The 15,724-nt window shown below is 37.2% G+C and overlaps 1 protein-coding gene across 4 annotated transcripts in view; it reads left to right on the top strand.

Moving 5' to 3' along the window:
• Cdh8 (cadherin 8) overlaps nt 1–15,724 on the top strand; it is a 354,582-nt gene that overhangs the window by 154,917 nt on the left and 183,941 nt on the right. For all 4 annotated transcript variants that reach the window (XM_038312753.1, XM_038312755.1, XM_038312754.1 and 1 more), the window contains exon 3: nt 14,922–15,041. In XM_038312753.1, the coding sequence (XP_038168681.1) occupies nt 14,922–15,041 (120 nt within the window). The remainder of the gene's footprint in view (nt 1–14,921; nt 15,042–15,724) is intronic.

Below are 15,724 nucleotides of genomic sequence, written 5' to 3' on the forward strand. Positions count from 1 at the left end.
ATTGTGCAGTGATGTTATGTCCACACCTTTTTGATTGGTGGATAATGCGTTGACCACAAATCAGGAAAAAAACTCAACAGCATCTTTGATGTGACCAATAATAATTGATAGCTGTAGCAACTGAGGAATATTGATAGAATAAGAAGGGACTGAAGGATGAAGATTAAGAGGAAAAAAGGAAACATGTATAAATAACACCATGAAGACATAAGTGGGCTTTCTACTTTCTTGCTAATATTTCACTGAACTATAAAAGACCTACTTTAGAAACAGTACATTTTCAGAGCCAAAAGCACAACACTTTGGCCAGTCTGCTTCTCTCATACAGCTTACTTTCTCTCCCTCCCATTTCTACCTTTCTAATTAAAAAATAAAACCTCAAGATGTTAACTGTACCTTGCTTAATCATTTTCTGTGTGCCTCTCTATTTGTGTGACCCATTGCTTAGCCTTTCACATATTCTTTTGTTCTTGCCAGGATTTTAATTAGGATACACAGAGTTTCCAGTGTCGTTTCTCGAAATCTTGTGAGGCATCCACAGATCAAGGTCTGACTGCATTCTTTGAGTATATTTTGTCTCTCATTTCTGATTTTCCTGTTTCATATGACCATATTTGCTTTCTTTATATACTCCTGTAAAAGTTGTTTTTTAGATTCACAATGTCTTTAAGACAATCACTGGAAAGGAAAGGGAAAATACTCTATCACAATACTAAAAAAAATGATTTGTTGATATTAGAGAAACATGGGATTAGTCGAGCCACAAAGATGGGGTATTTTGCCTTTGCTGCAAACATAGTCTATACATTTTTAGGTATATTTTTACATGAAGTTTCTTTGCCAAGGCTAATTTTCTAATTCTCCTCACACTGTCATTTATTTATAAGAATAAGACATATGTTGGTTATATTGTTGAGTTTCAGACATATGGCTAACTTTGAGTATTTCTGATAAGATGCCCATATTTCAGGTAGAACTCTGAATTAGAGAGAAAAAAATGGAACCATCTAAAGTATTGTTTATTTAATAATGTATACATCAGTGATTATTTGATAGGAACCAAAATTTCATTTAAAATATACAGATGCTGGAAGACCTGCATTATTTAAATATATTCATCCACTGATTATTGACTTGCTTGTAGAAAGGCATGTTGGCTTGGTTCAAATGGAACTTTCTGTATAAGATTCTCACATTGTCACATGGGCCTTTATTATAAGAGATGCTAATATTTATCTCAGGCTGCTGTAAAATACCATGAACATCTAGGTCTAGTAATCTAGAGACATTTCTTTTTCACCCAGTAGAGGACAACAAGTAGGGTAAATTGATAGAGGACCTAACTCACACTTAGGATCCATGGGTTAAATTGTCAACAGTACATTAACACTAGGCTCTCCATTAATTCTAATGTTGTGAGCTTGAGACAGGGATTAGAAGTTCAATGTCACTCTTGAGTATATAGAGGTTTGAGGACATCTTAGGCTATATGAAGTTTTGGCTCAAAATACTTGTATTTTATTTTCTCGGGCTTTAATGGAATGTCTTTAATTGCATGACATTAAGAACATTACAAAGCCTTTGTTCATGTATATCAAACATTCCAGATGTATTTGCCATATAAATTATCTAAGTTTCTTTCTTTGTTGAATCTTTTTATCTTTCCATTCTTCTCTTTAATAAGCAAAGAAGTGATTAATTTAAAAAAGACCTTGAGTAGCTATTTTATTTTTATGCCTTGGCAATGCTGAAGCATTTATGGGCAGTCCATTTATGGTGGTTCTGTTGAACTTGTTTATATTGGGTTTCATGGTCTAAGTTGATGAGGATGACAGACCAGGTCTCTTCCTCAAGAGGGCAGCAGATCTAATTACAACTGGTTGTGAGCCACCATGTGGTTGCTGGAGATTGAACTCAGGACTTTGAAAGAGCAAGTAGTGCACTTAACCACTGAGCCATCTCTCCAGTTATTACAAGTAGTTTTTACATGTACTCAAATAAACATATTGGCAGAAAGTATATTTAAATAATATTTTCTGTTCTTAACAGTAGCATATTTCAAAAAAATTTAAGAGTTCTATAGTAATAATCACATTTTTCTGTATCATTAACATTAGCACACACACACACATACACACACACACATTCACCTCTCTTCCAAATTTTAAACAGACAACTATTTTCCTTACATGATGATGTGTTTTAATTTCATTCTTAGAATTCTGTTTTAATTACATAAGCTTCATATAGACGGTGACTTGCTACTTGAGAAATGCTGCTTCAAAGTGCAGTTGCCTAAAGGTCAATCCTCAGGTATTAGAGTCAATAAACATTCCTGAAATTTCAGGCCAATTATTATATCCTAGTTATACGCCACATTATTAGTTAGGCTTCCATTGCTGTGATAAAAAAAATGTGATCAACAGCAACTTTGGGAGGAGAGGCATTTATTTCATCTCGCATCTCTTTGGTCATACTCCATCCATGAGGGAAGCGAGAGATAGAACTACTGAAGACAGAAACCTGGAGGCTAGAATTAAAACAAAGTCCATAATGCTAACTGATTTTCTCATTCTGCTTTGTTGTACAATCCTGAACCACCTAACCAGGAGTGGCACACAGCCCCTCCCATCATTCATCTTGAAAATGCCAATACAGACTTATCAACAGACAATCTGATGGAAGCATTATTTCAGCTGACGCTCTTCCTCCCACACAATTCTAGCTTATGTCAAATTGATGTAAACCATCATAGAAAATTCTGGATAGAATTAAATCTCTTATAGTTAGAAAGGAGGACCTATGGATCAAATTCCTACCACCTATGTCATCATTGGCCATTGCTACTGCCCTTGGCTAGTGGATTATTTCGTTGATGCATGTGCTAGAGAATTCTCTGAGTCCCATTTTCAACTACCTTCATGCTTACCCTGCATAAGAAGTAGTCTTTGTCACTGCCCCATTCACTCCACGGTAACCTTGTCCTTGATTCTCAATTTCATACTTGAGCACTTATTAATTACCTCCTTGAATGTAATTACACATGTGGATGCAGGCCTTTGAAGCCTGTGACCCGTGATAAGCCATTTCTTCACCTTTATCACACTTCTAGTCATCAGATAGATTTTTCTACAGATAAAGACACTTTCCACATTTTTAGTCCCTCATAAAAAAAAAAAATCTCTTCTGTATTATCTCTCATATGGGAGCTACCCATGAGTTTAAGTGAGAGTTTGATATCAAATTGATTTGGTATGTGAGACCAACTTGACAGTAGCTCACAGCAATGCTCTTAAGAATAAGATTAAAATGAAAGTAAGACATAACAAAGTTATCAATACACCTTACCAAATATCAGACCACTGTATTAATTTGTAGACAAATGAGTTTTCTATTCAACCTTATCCATAATATTCACTAAATAGATGTTTTGGTACAAGGTACATTTTAAAATGATAGAGAAAAATGGAAACTACCAGGTTATTTTTCCTGTACTCAAAGATTTGAAATTCAGAATAAATAGCAAAATGTGCACCATGATTAAAAGAACAGACTTGCAGGTGTTTATGTATGGCTGAATGCAGATTTTACCTATCCGTATGTGTACTGATAGTATCACACCAAATTGTTCCTAGTCATTTCAGAAATTATAAAGGTTATTTCATAGTAGGCCTTGTTCTTAGCATGTTCAACTAGGACAATGTAGAGGCATGTTTAAGGTGTAGAGTAAATGATAAAAATATGATTTTACTAAAGTATAATTCTGGAGGTAAGAAGTATCAGGTGAATTTGAGAAAGTAAGAAAGGATATTATTATTTTTTATCAGTTAGAAATTCTGTTTTTAATTTTTATTAAAAATAGACTCTTTTCTCATATATTACATCCCGACTACACTTTCTCCTCCCGCCACTTCTCACAGCTTCCCCTACTTTCACTTTCCCCCAGTTCCAAAGACCAGTCATCAAGAAATGGCAGCAAAACCAGAATCAGGATACAGTTAAACAAGGCAAAAGCCCTCATAGCAAGGCTGGACTGGGCAGTCTTAAGAAGCTTGTAATCTAAAATGGGAAGTCTCTTTCTATATAAAAAAAAATGATACACAGGATAAAAGTTACCCCAAAGACAGTTAAATAAAGAATTGTGAGAGCTAAGAGGTTGGGGACTACCCAGCATCAGAATCAAATATATCTTCAAAAGGTTGTATTAAAGAATGATAGGAAGACATTTGTCTGGCCAAGTGTTTTGGTAAAAAAAAAAAAAGTAACTGAAAATATTAGTGTTCTGGTTTATTTCTTCTTTTTCAATGGCTTTTAAATACATTTTTCTAATTTCCCCTGAACAAGATCCACAATGATTAACTTAACTTAGGAGAGTTCATGTCAGCTTGTTGGACCCAGGATGATCTTTTTGTTTCAATACAAACCTTGCTGAATGTGATAAACAAGACCTTCTCATAACAAACCCTTCATTAGTTGTTCATCCAGCCTTCTAGACTCTTCAGTATTTGGTTCACATACAATGCGCTGTCAGACAATGTTGTAGCTATTGTTGAAATGTTTCATCCCCTCACTAGAAAGCAAGAATTTTCTCCTAATGATGGCTTCTAAACTTGAAATCAAGGCTAGAGGCATGGCAGGATATCAATAAAAAGATGGGGGAGGTTCTGAATGGGAGATAAGGCCACTTATCTAAGCTAGCCAGCTACATTGTGAACTGCACCGTGCATGGGATAACATATTCTCTGTGAGAGTAAACATTATTTTAAAAATACCCCTGAAGTCAAAATTATCCTAATATCAAATTAATAATGCTTTATTTGGGCCTTTTTATCCCAGTTGGCCCACTGGCTTGGTTACTTTTCACTTTCCGAGTTCAAAAATTTGACAGGATTTTGTCTTTCATGTCTGGAAGATGAGCTGACAGCACACTGTCATCATCTCTACAAGTCCTGACTTCCCACTAGAGAAGCTTATTCTAAGAGAAGAAATATAACCAGCCACTAAGATGGGCATCTTTTATCTTCATGCATAGTAGCCTTAGCTCACATTTTATCAAACACAAAGTGTCATGTTATAGAGAACACAACAGATATATTTTACCCCTGGTGAGAATATTTATCATCCCTTTATGCAGGCCCATAGTAAGAACATAGAGAGGGTGGTGTATTTCCCCTTAAGGTTATTTTTATACTAGTTACTAAATTCTGTGCTTATGTGGGGTTGATGTGTTTGTGTTGGGTTCCTGTGCCATTATGCACAAATGGATGTAACTGGACAACTTGTGAGAGTTGCTTTTCTTCCTTCACCATGAAAATCAGGTCATCAGGTTTGATTGCAATTGCATTTACCTGCTGGCCACATCTCAAGTCCCATCCCCAATATTTGATATTAGAAAACTGCGTCAATGATGTTTTAAGGAGACTTGTAGCTGGTGGGTATATCAGCTCATGGATATAGAATATAGCTCAATCTGGTGTCTTGTCTGTGTATGAGCTTGTGTGTGTCTCTGTGTGTGCATATGTGTGTGCACATGTGTGTTTGTGTGTTTTACATGCATATATGTGGAAAATAGAGACAGATTATTTTCCCTCATTGTTTTCTCTCATACATTTTTGTGAGACAATCTTACTAAATCTCTTTTTTTGGTCATTTACATACCAACCACAGTTCCCCCTACTTTCCCTCATCCCACTTCCTCACCCATCTCCCTCCTACCCTCCTCCCATCTACTCCTCCGGAAGGATTAGACATCTCTAAACTTCTAGCTCATCTATTTGTGTGTATTGGAAGGTCAGCAACCCCCAGGGATCCTCTTGACTCTACCTTCTTATCGCTTGAAATTTAGCTATGTAACACTGTGTCCAGCATTTTACATAGCAGTGGGGGATCTGAACTTATGCTCTCAGGCTCACAAACTCAACAAGACAATGCTAGCAGAACATTCAGACATGCCTGCAGAGGATATATAATTATAGTCTCAATTTTATACTGTGCTGCATTCTAAGAAATAAATATAATAAAAAATTGCAAAGACTTAAAGAGATAGCTGTATACACTGTTACTGCAATTCTCACACAAGGCTGGACCAGAAATTCCCACCCTCCTACAACTTCCTGTACCAGAACCTCCTGCTCAATTCCTAATATCCTGTATATGCTATGAAAATAATGTACCTCATTAGTGGGAACGAACGCATGAATTCATGTAATAAAACAGAAATAATTAAATCTGAACTTAACTATTACATCTAAATGGTTTGCCGCAAATTTCCAAGGCCAGGATGAAGATACCTGATATTCTAAACAATATACAAGGCTGGTTTAACTCCCCAGTATTTATAGGATTTCATTTATAGGAAACTGATGAGGAGAAAACTCCATTTCTTTAAATAGGTGGCATATGGAATAAAAGCATACGTTTTCTTTTCCATAATGTTGGAGGAAGTCATCTGAATTCAGAAAGAGTTTATTTATGCACATGTTATTGTAAGCCATGCACCTTATTAGTTTTCACAACCAGGTCTCCAGTCGCTCTCATTCTCTCATTATCTGCTTGCAAATGTAGTGCCTAGGCCACCAGGCTAGCATTGTCTGCAAGGTTTGCAATAGGTACTGTACCCCTGTGCATAGTGACATGGGTGAGATTTTACAATAATACATCCCCACATGATGATTTCCAGTTCTCTCTCACAATGTACATTACAGATATATTCCTGAAGGATAAATTGGCGAACACGAGGTGCCTGTGGACTCAACCACATTTGCGAAAGCACTTCAATTAGGTCTGAAAGTTTCTGGCTCATGTTAAAAGCACAGCGTTAAGAAGCTTGACTACTTCATTGTTACACGACTGCTTATATCTATCTCTATGTGCTCCAGAATGGAAACTGGATTTATTTCCTTAGTTGATGTCTCGAATCATGGAGACCAAATAAAATAATGTGGCAGAATGCATTTGGTGCCATTCATGTTTCCCAGGTTAATCTGCTCCTATTCCCATTCTAAGGTCAGTTTGGGAACATGCGAAATTTGGCAGAAACTTTCCACTTCAAGCTAAGAGGTGGAATAGGAGGAGAATACTATGGGATAAATGCATGGGTATTTATAGAAATGGAGGAGGGCTAACCGCTGGAATTCCAGTAGTGTGTGTGTGTGTTTTGGGGGGGGGGTTAAATAAAGAAATCTACCCTGAAGGAGAGTACCCACATCAGTTGGGTTTGACTGACAGTGAGATTTGATCATCAAGTAATGAAAGACTGTAATATGCTATTATCAGCTCGACATAATTTCTCCAATAATCCTACAGGATCCTTGGAAACAAACTCCTCAGGCCTGAAGCCGAATGGTCATGTGGGTGGGTTCCCTATTTATTACCTTCAGGACAGAGGTGTGAAAGAGATCTGGAGATACAGAGTTAAACTACAAAAATCGCTATTCTTTCCCAAATCCCAGTTTAATCCCCTTCAGCCTGCAAAGACCCCCTAAGGCTGCCTTGGAGATTTGGAGATTTGGCACGTGTCTTCTATAATTAACTATCACAACTGAAGAATACTGGGAGGATTTAGGGCATGTTTCCCACTGGGAACATTTGCCTGATTCCTGTCTGGAGAAACAAATGGTGAAGACTATGGTATCACTTAAAGAAATGGATGAGTTGGCTGTTTGCATTGCAAAGATTTTTCTTAGCTATGCAAAGGTTGTGTTATGTTGTAAGTGGGAACATGACATCAACAGATGGACCAACGCGAAACCCACATAAATATTTGCCAGTCAAGTTTGTGAGTACCTTAATGCAGTGTTCCACTAAACTACCACGTATTGGACTGGATATGACATGTTGAAAACATCCAGGACATCATGATTCAGTTTCTAGATCGCGTTAATTTAAATGCCAACAAGTTATGCAGGTCATGTGAAATTATGTCTCTGCCGCTCCACAACAAACAAGCCGTGTTGTCATAGAGACACCTGTGCCCATGTACCTATTGTGCTGCATAGTACTTGGAGAAATTAATAAGGAGGGGATGAGAGGAGTTGAGCCAATGGTTTACTTTTATTAAACTAATGAGAGGAATCCCATCATTGCTATGACCCTTCAGGGCTGTGTTCATTGTGGTATGTATGAATGTTTAAATAAGTTGATCACACCTAAGCTCTCTGCTTGTGGGTTGTTCCTACTGAACTCGAAACAGGGAGCTAGAAATTAAACTGAAAACTCTGAGGACGATAGAGGGAGGCCAGCAGCGCTTGCCTCTTTGGATTTCAGCTACTGCAAAGGTTCTGCTTCATTTTTCCACTGGCTTTTTCAGTGCTTATTCTCTAAGAATGGATTGCAAATGACTCCTTGCAAATGGGGTTTGTGTTCCTCCCATCATAATAGTTTTAGCTTTGCCAGTGTGCGCATTTTCACGCTGCACCAAACCTTTGTTTTCCTGCTCAGGGTGTCAGCACCAGCATTTTTCTTTCTGAATAATGTGCAGAATTGGTGTGCTGACTTGCTCATAAAGAAAAGTATAGCCAAGCGAGCAGAGCTACGCTACCTAAAGCCCAACATCTTATTTTCCCGAAGGCTTTTCATCTTAGTTTGTCAGCAAACGCAAACCTCTAACCTGACAGACTAACATCTTTGATGGTTAATTTTTCTTGTAGTGTTTGCTGTCATGATTGGAAGGAAATAGGTGAGCTCTGCAGCTAATAGGAGGAAAGTTTCAGGTGGGGCAGGATGTGGGCAGTACTGCAGGCTGTCGGTTAATTAAAATCCGTGCAGCATATCGGCACATTTCGTTTAGCTATAAAGCTGGATGAGGAAAAATGGGTTTGTTAAAAGCAGAAATCACCTTGGAATGATCTGCTCATTCATACTTAACTTGATACTATAAGGCTGGATCGCAGCCGACATGGGATCATTTTTGTTGACAACAGCTGGAGACACAACAGCTATATTATTATAATTAGGGTCAGCATCCAGTTGGATTATAATAGGGGCTTTCTTGGAGAAATGGCACAGTGTCAAATTTATAGTCACTGGCTAAATGAGTCTCTTGTATCCTTGACAAAGGGACAAAAACAGTTCCAAATGAAAACACAAACAGTGGATCCTGGTTGTTATATTTCCTGGGTATTACTCAGAGTCCTATTTATCACTCAGCAAACACTTGCTGCTTTGAAGAAACATTATCCTGCAAGGTTTACACTTTTCAATTTCCCTCCACGCTATGCATTCTGCATGCATTTGTATGGAGAAGCCGGGGCTGCAGCTTGACGTTGAAGATTTTCTGCTGCAAGATTAACTTCAAAGCATCTATTTTCCTTCTTCGGGATCATCACTTGACAAATGCATCCGGCATAGCCTCCTCCCACATCCATTGTAGGTTACAGGTGCATCAGCAGTCTTGAATCACTATGGAGAAATATCATCCTTGACAGGAAGGAGTGCTGCCTGTTCCTTCCCAAGTGCCTACCATCAAAGAATGTGGATTTCTAGAAGCCAGGTTCGGGCTGACCTATCTTGAATGAGTCTGTGGGCAAAAGCTTGTCTTAACACTGTGGTGCCTGTCCTTCATCTTCAGAGTCTCATGGGATTTGCATGATCTTAGAGTATGCATTTCTATTCAAGGAGCATCAGAAAAAAATTGTTTTGGCAAGTGCCTGGTGCCTGTCTTTGTGCTCACAACATTAAACACTTTTCTCTTTCTGACCCAAGAGCAATTAATTTATCCTGAAGCAGAAACTGATGTGAAATAGATTGGAAGAGGTCATGCGCTGATGAATGTGAGAGTGCAAGCCAATGTTTGGTGTGTTGTTTTCTTTTGACAATTTTAATAATGAAATCACCTTCTTCTTATGAGTACATTGGTATATATATATATATATATATATATATATATATATATGCTGTTTTATTTTGGTTGACATAGATTCATGTATTTGTTGTGTAATGATCAGTTCACAACTATTAATATACTTACTACCTCTTTCATGTATTTGTTGTGTAATGATCAGTTCACAACTATTAATATACTTACTACCTCTTATAAATTTACGGTGGATAAATTTAAAAGCATTTAAAAGAGAAAGACAGTAAGCTTTTTAAAATATTTTCAGTAAATTTTGCCCAGGGCTTCCATGAATTACTTCACTGAATCATCTGAACCTGTCTGTACTGTAATGATGACTACCAACTTTGCCAATACAGACAAGGATGCCAACGACTAGAGAAGTTCAGATATTTGACTAAACGCATAGAATTTGAATAAAATTAGGAGACAGAATTGAAATCTGTGCTCCGGTTCAAGACAATCTGACTCCAGAAAATGTATTCTTTCAACCAGAGTTGTGTATAACACTTTGAGGTCTTCCAAATAAAAAAGATTCTTTGGCCCATAAAACAGCTAAACTGTAGAGCTGTGAAGCCTCCCCCCTCATGGACCAGTACAGTGATGGGAAGTCTCTCACAACAAAATAAGATCACATGACAATAGACAGGAAAGCAGAAGTTATAGAGACAAATTTGGAAACAGTAAACTGCCAACAGGATATTCTCACCTTCCTTTTATAAGAAATGATCTGCCTGTCTCATTTCCCAGATGAATAGTTTTAAGTAAGGTAAGTTTTACAAACAAATCTTACTAAGAGTTTTCCTTGTCAAAATAATCATAGCAGAAATTAAAGTGCCAAAGAAAAAGGAGGGCAGTTCAGTTGTGACATTTGCTCCTAACATATATTTTGAATCATGGTTTTATAGCAGAATTGCCTGAGAGGATTTAATGAAATATTCTACCACCGTCTGTATCATATCATTCTGGATGGGGATTTAGGCGCCGTATTTTGAAGGGGGCAGACCAGAGACATGGATACCATGTCTAAGTTTAAGATGACGTAATTTCTAAATTATCTACAAGCATCATTTTGCTTAATCCCCAATATGTCTATCTCTCTATGTATCTCTCTATGTATGTATGTATGTATGTATGTATGTATGTATGTATCTATCTATCTATCTATCTATCTATCTATCTATCTATCTATCTACTGATCGACCTACCAACCTACCTATCTTCTGAGATTGAGTCAAGTTAAAAGCTTTGCCTGATGGTATAAGAATGTGTTTCAGAAAACATTATACCATTATGTGTGCAAAACCTTCCATAGTACTTTGCTTAATCCTAGCCCACAGAGCTGTGCAAAGGTAAAATTCTTCAGAAAATATTTAATATTTATTCCTCTACAATTATATCTTCAAATTTAAAAGTCAATGCAGGAAACAGAAGATAATTTTGATATCAGTAGAAAAATTTTGATTTTTTTCAGTTTTTCCTCATGCTTAATTAGTGACTGAACTCACTAACAAAGTATGCCAGTTTATCACTTCACAATGGGAAAACAATATCTCTTGCTAAAAATTTAAAGTAGACACACTGAATAGCAAAATTATTCTGTGCCTTTCTGTGCAGTTTCCCAATTGTCTTCATTCCAATATCTGCCAGTCCTTTGAAGGTATTTTGGAATGTTTCTATTCTTTATTCATTGTTTTCTTCATTTTTTTAAAATTAATTTTTCAGGCTACACCAATAGTAAATGCATATCTACCTTAAAGCTTTCATGTGCTCTCACAAAATATTGTAGACTGTAATTTTAGAAAAATATAAATGAATTCTCTTATATTTGAAGATAAGTTTCTCTGGGGTTAGGAAGCTCATGTTTTTTTCTTGTAGCATTAAAAATACCATGGATGAAGATAGAAGAGTCAGCCCAACAAAGATCTTCAGTAAGCCATTTTATACAGGAATCAAGTCCACCAGGAAAAAGCCTGATGTCCTGACCAACATACAAATACCTGGCTCTTTGATGCTACCATTTACACTACTAACCTCTCATTTTAGGATGGAACACTTTCAAACTGTGATTATCCATCAGTCACTTAATCACCAGATTATCTTCTTAGAGCACAAACAAAAATAAAGAAATCGAAAGGAGTGTCAATTTTATGTAATTGTATCCCAGTGGTCTTTATTGGATGACGGCTATACCTGTTTTCTAATCAGCCTCTTTACCTCCAAGTAAATTTGGCATCACTGAGAGCAGAAGTGACCACATCAGGAACTGACCTGGACTTGAAAGGTTTCCCTGTTTCCTACATGGAGCAAATGAAATACATATGCTGTTGTCCAAATGGCCCCTCAAATTGATCCTAGCTTGAATCTCTAGTGTCAGGGACCATTTTCCTAAGGATAGATTTGACAGGGACCATTGTCCTTACAGGGATAGCAGAGGTCACTGCCCTAAGGATGTTTATGGAGATCCCACCCCTCATCCCAAACTATCTTGAGAGCTATCCGTTAACGGAACCCACCCCTTACTCCAATGCTAATGGATCACATCTGTTAAGGGAACCCACCCCTTACTCCAATGTTAATTAATCACATGCTTCGGCTTACACCAGGTGCTGGCTGATGACCTTCAGTTACCCCGGCAGAGTTCCTGCCTACCCCTACCTCCACCCCATTCAAGGGTATATAAGCTGTAACTTTCACCCCAATAAACGGAGACCTTGACAATAGAATCTTGCTTGGTCTCCTTCCTCTTTTACAGCCCATGTCTTGCAGGTTAGCGCCCCTTCAGAGGACCCTGAATAGCTGACCCTGCCAAGCGGGGGTTACACTCTAGATCCACATTTGATAGCTGACTTTCCCTGTCATCTCTTCTAAAATTGTCTTGGAACTTCTAGCTCCCTGTCCTCCCTTCACATGAAAATCTTTCCATTCAATTGTTTCCAAGTCCATATAATGTTCAAATAACTGCCATTATTGGTCTTCTAAGTATTCATCATCACCAACAAGATTGATATGTCACTTTGAAAGTGAGTCTTTGCACACACAAAACATATGTACATGCACACATGAACACAAACCAAAATGCATTGTACTCAGTGTATGGTTGAGTATGTTATAAAAGTGTAATTCAAGTATTCTTTAAAACTTATCAAACATCATTTTGAGTATAAATTTCAATTTTATACAACTATCAATTACTCAGTAAATACCTTATTATGTTTTCTGAGCAATAACTGCATCTGAAAGCATCTCAAAAACATTTTGATTGACAAAATCTTGCAAGAGTTCAATCTGTTTTGATCACCACCAATCTATACTATTCAGATGCGCGCTTTATCTCCTTCAGGATTGAAATCCTCTTCCTCTATGTCTGACACATTAGCAAATGACTGTACAGGGCTGATAATACCAGGCATGGCTTTGTAGCTCTCCTTGACTAAACACAGCTACCTGGCCCAAGGCCAAAGTTCCATCTTCATGGGCCATCTCATCTCCCACTTCTTCAGTCTTGCAATGTGAATGCAGATCTGGCCCCATCTCTCAAAGAGCACTCCAGTTCCAAATAGCAGTTCATAGCCTCATATAATCTACTGCAGTCACTGGTGTGGTGTTGTGGTGGCATATATGATTCTGCTTGGTCTTGTTTCCTTCATTTACCTTGAGAGTTTGCCAAAGGACACCCTCCAGTAAAGATTCAGCAAGCAATCTTTAATTAATACAATTCCTGAGAATTATCTGTGACACTAGCATTTTTCAATAAATCACCAGGTAACCTTGTCTTTCATTTGCCACTTGATTAAGAAACATCTTAAATAACTATCGTGTGAATGACTTAAAATTGAGAACAACGTTGGTCGCCTTTATTTTCTGTGATTCTAATCTCACCAGACTCCCCTTATTCTCCTGTTTCATAAGTTATCAGACTATCCCATGATCATCTTTGTTTTTATTTATGATTGAATCATTTCTTAGGATATATCCTACTCATTTGTCTGTGGGAATCTTGACATTTCTTTAACATTTAGTTTCAGTGTAATCTGTCTTTGAATCTTGTTCATGACCATTTTGTTTGTGCTAGACCAAAAGATGGGCACATGCTTGTTTCACTTGTATTCACCTGAGTAGCTTAGTCAATTGTTCTGCTTCCTTCTCTTTTTTCACACCACACAACTCTAAGCTTCTTTAGTACAGGGATTTGGGATTAGCATATATACTGCCACCCAGGCAAGCTCTATGTGTGCGGTTGTTAGAAAATACAGAAGATTTATGTATGAAGAGCTTTTCATTCTGTTATCCATGGGTCTAATTACCTGAGCCTGCTGATTAATTGGTGGTTCCTCTCTTATTTTATATTCTGAGATATTAACTGTGATGGAATAAAATATTCTTTTGATATTTATGTTCGGCTTTTTTTTCAGCAGTCAACATTTCAAGGTACATTCAGTTGTACTTTGGCAAAACTCAAGTGCTACATGCTGTATTATATTATTAACCTTTTGTTTCATATTTCTTTGATATGATTCCTTTGCATATTCCTTAAACCCACACAGCTCTATTAGATACCCTTAAAATAAAAACTACAAAGAAATTTTAAATAATAGAGATGAAAAGCACCATCTTAATTCATTATTCCAACCTAGCAGTACCATTTCTTACAATATATTTGTTATGTTGAAGTTTTGACAAAGCTCTTTGCCTCTATCTTTTTTTTTTTTCTTTTTTTGGTTTTTTGAGACAGGGTTTCTCTGCAGCTTTTTAGAGCCTGTCCTGGAGCTAGTCCTTTTAGACCAGGCTGGTCTCGAACTCACAGAGATCCGCCTGCCTCTGCCTCCCGAGTGCTGGGATTAAAGGCGTGTACCACCACCACCTGGCTGCCTCTATCTTTTTAGGGATATTTAGATATCTATTTCTGTCAGTCTATATCTATCTATCTCTCTATCTCTCTATCTCTCTATCTATCTATCTATCTATCTATCTTTTTACCTATATGTGTACTCTGGGATTATGTATAATATACTTGAAAAGAATTAACACTTGGAAAAAATTAATGTTCAAATTCTTACCATTTTCCCTCTTTTTTAAACCTTAGGTACATCTGTCACTAATGTAACAGCCACCGATGCTGATGACCCAGTTTATGGAAACAGTGCAAAGTTGGTTTATAGTATCTTGGAAGGACAGCCGTATTTTTCCATTGAGCCTGAAACAGGTTTGTGGCTTAAATTTTAAATTCTATTTAACATGTTTTGCTTCAGGGAAACACTTGTTGGTATCTGGCTTATGAAATGTTCTGGCTAAATATTTCACTGACTATACCAATAATATTTGACTTCACACTGTGAGGGACATGGTTAGCCCTGCAATCACTGATAGTGATTAAAATGAATTATGAGTCTTGGGTTGGGCATCACCTTTTCAGCAGATGGTCTAGTACTATTTTTACCCTGGAGTAAAATGAAAAAAAAAAAGTGCTTGCTTCAGGGGTGTTCAATATCGTATTTAGGTATAGATTCAATAACATTGAATTTCTGTTAAGTGACAAGTCATTTTATAAGTTTTGCTTTGGCTGTCTACAAAGTGGGGTTGGGCCCTCCCAACACATACCTGTGTGGCAATATTAATGGTACATGACAATTCATCACACTGTTATGTCTCTATCATTGCATTGATCAGAATTGTCTTCCTTTGATATCTGATCATTTGAGCTCTCAATAAGATACTTGTATGACCCAAGTCAAAGCCAGCTAATATTACCAGTTCTGGTTGGGCAGATGTTATAAATAAGTTCCTTATGGGGTGGGGGGGGGATAAAAAGCAACAAGCTAGGTAATGCTGGTCCATACCTTTAATCCTAGTACTCAGGAGACTGAGCTAGAGGATCTCTGAATTTGA

This window comes from Arvicola amphibius, chromosome 15 (genome assembly GCF_903992535.2).
Source record: "Arvicola amphibius chromosome 15, mArvAmp1.2, whole genome shotgun sequence".
NCBI lineage: Eukaryota > Metazoa > Chordata > Mammalia > Rodentia > Cricetidae > Arvicola > Arvicola amphibius.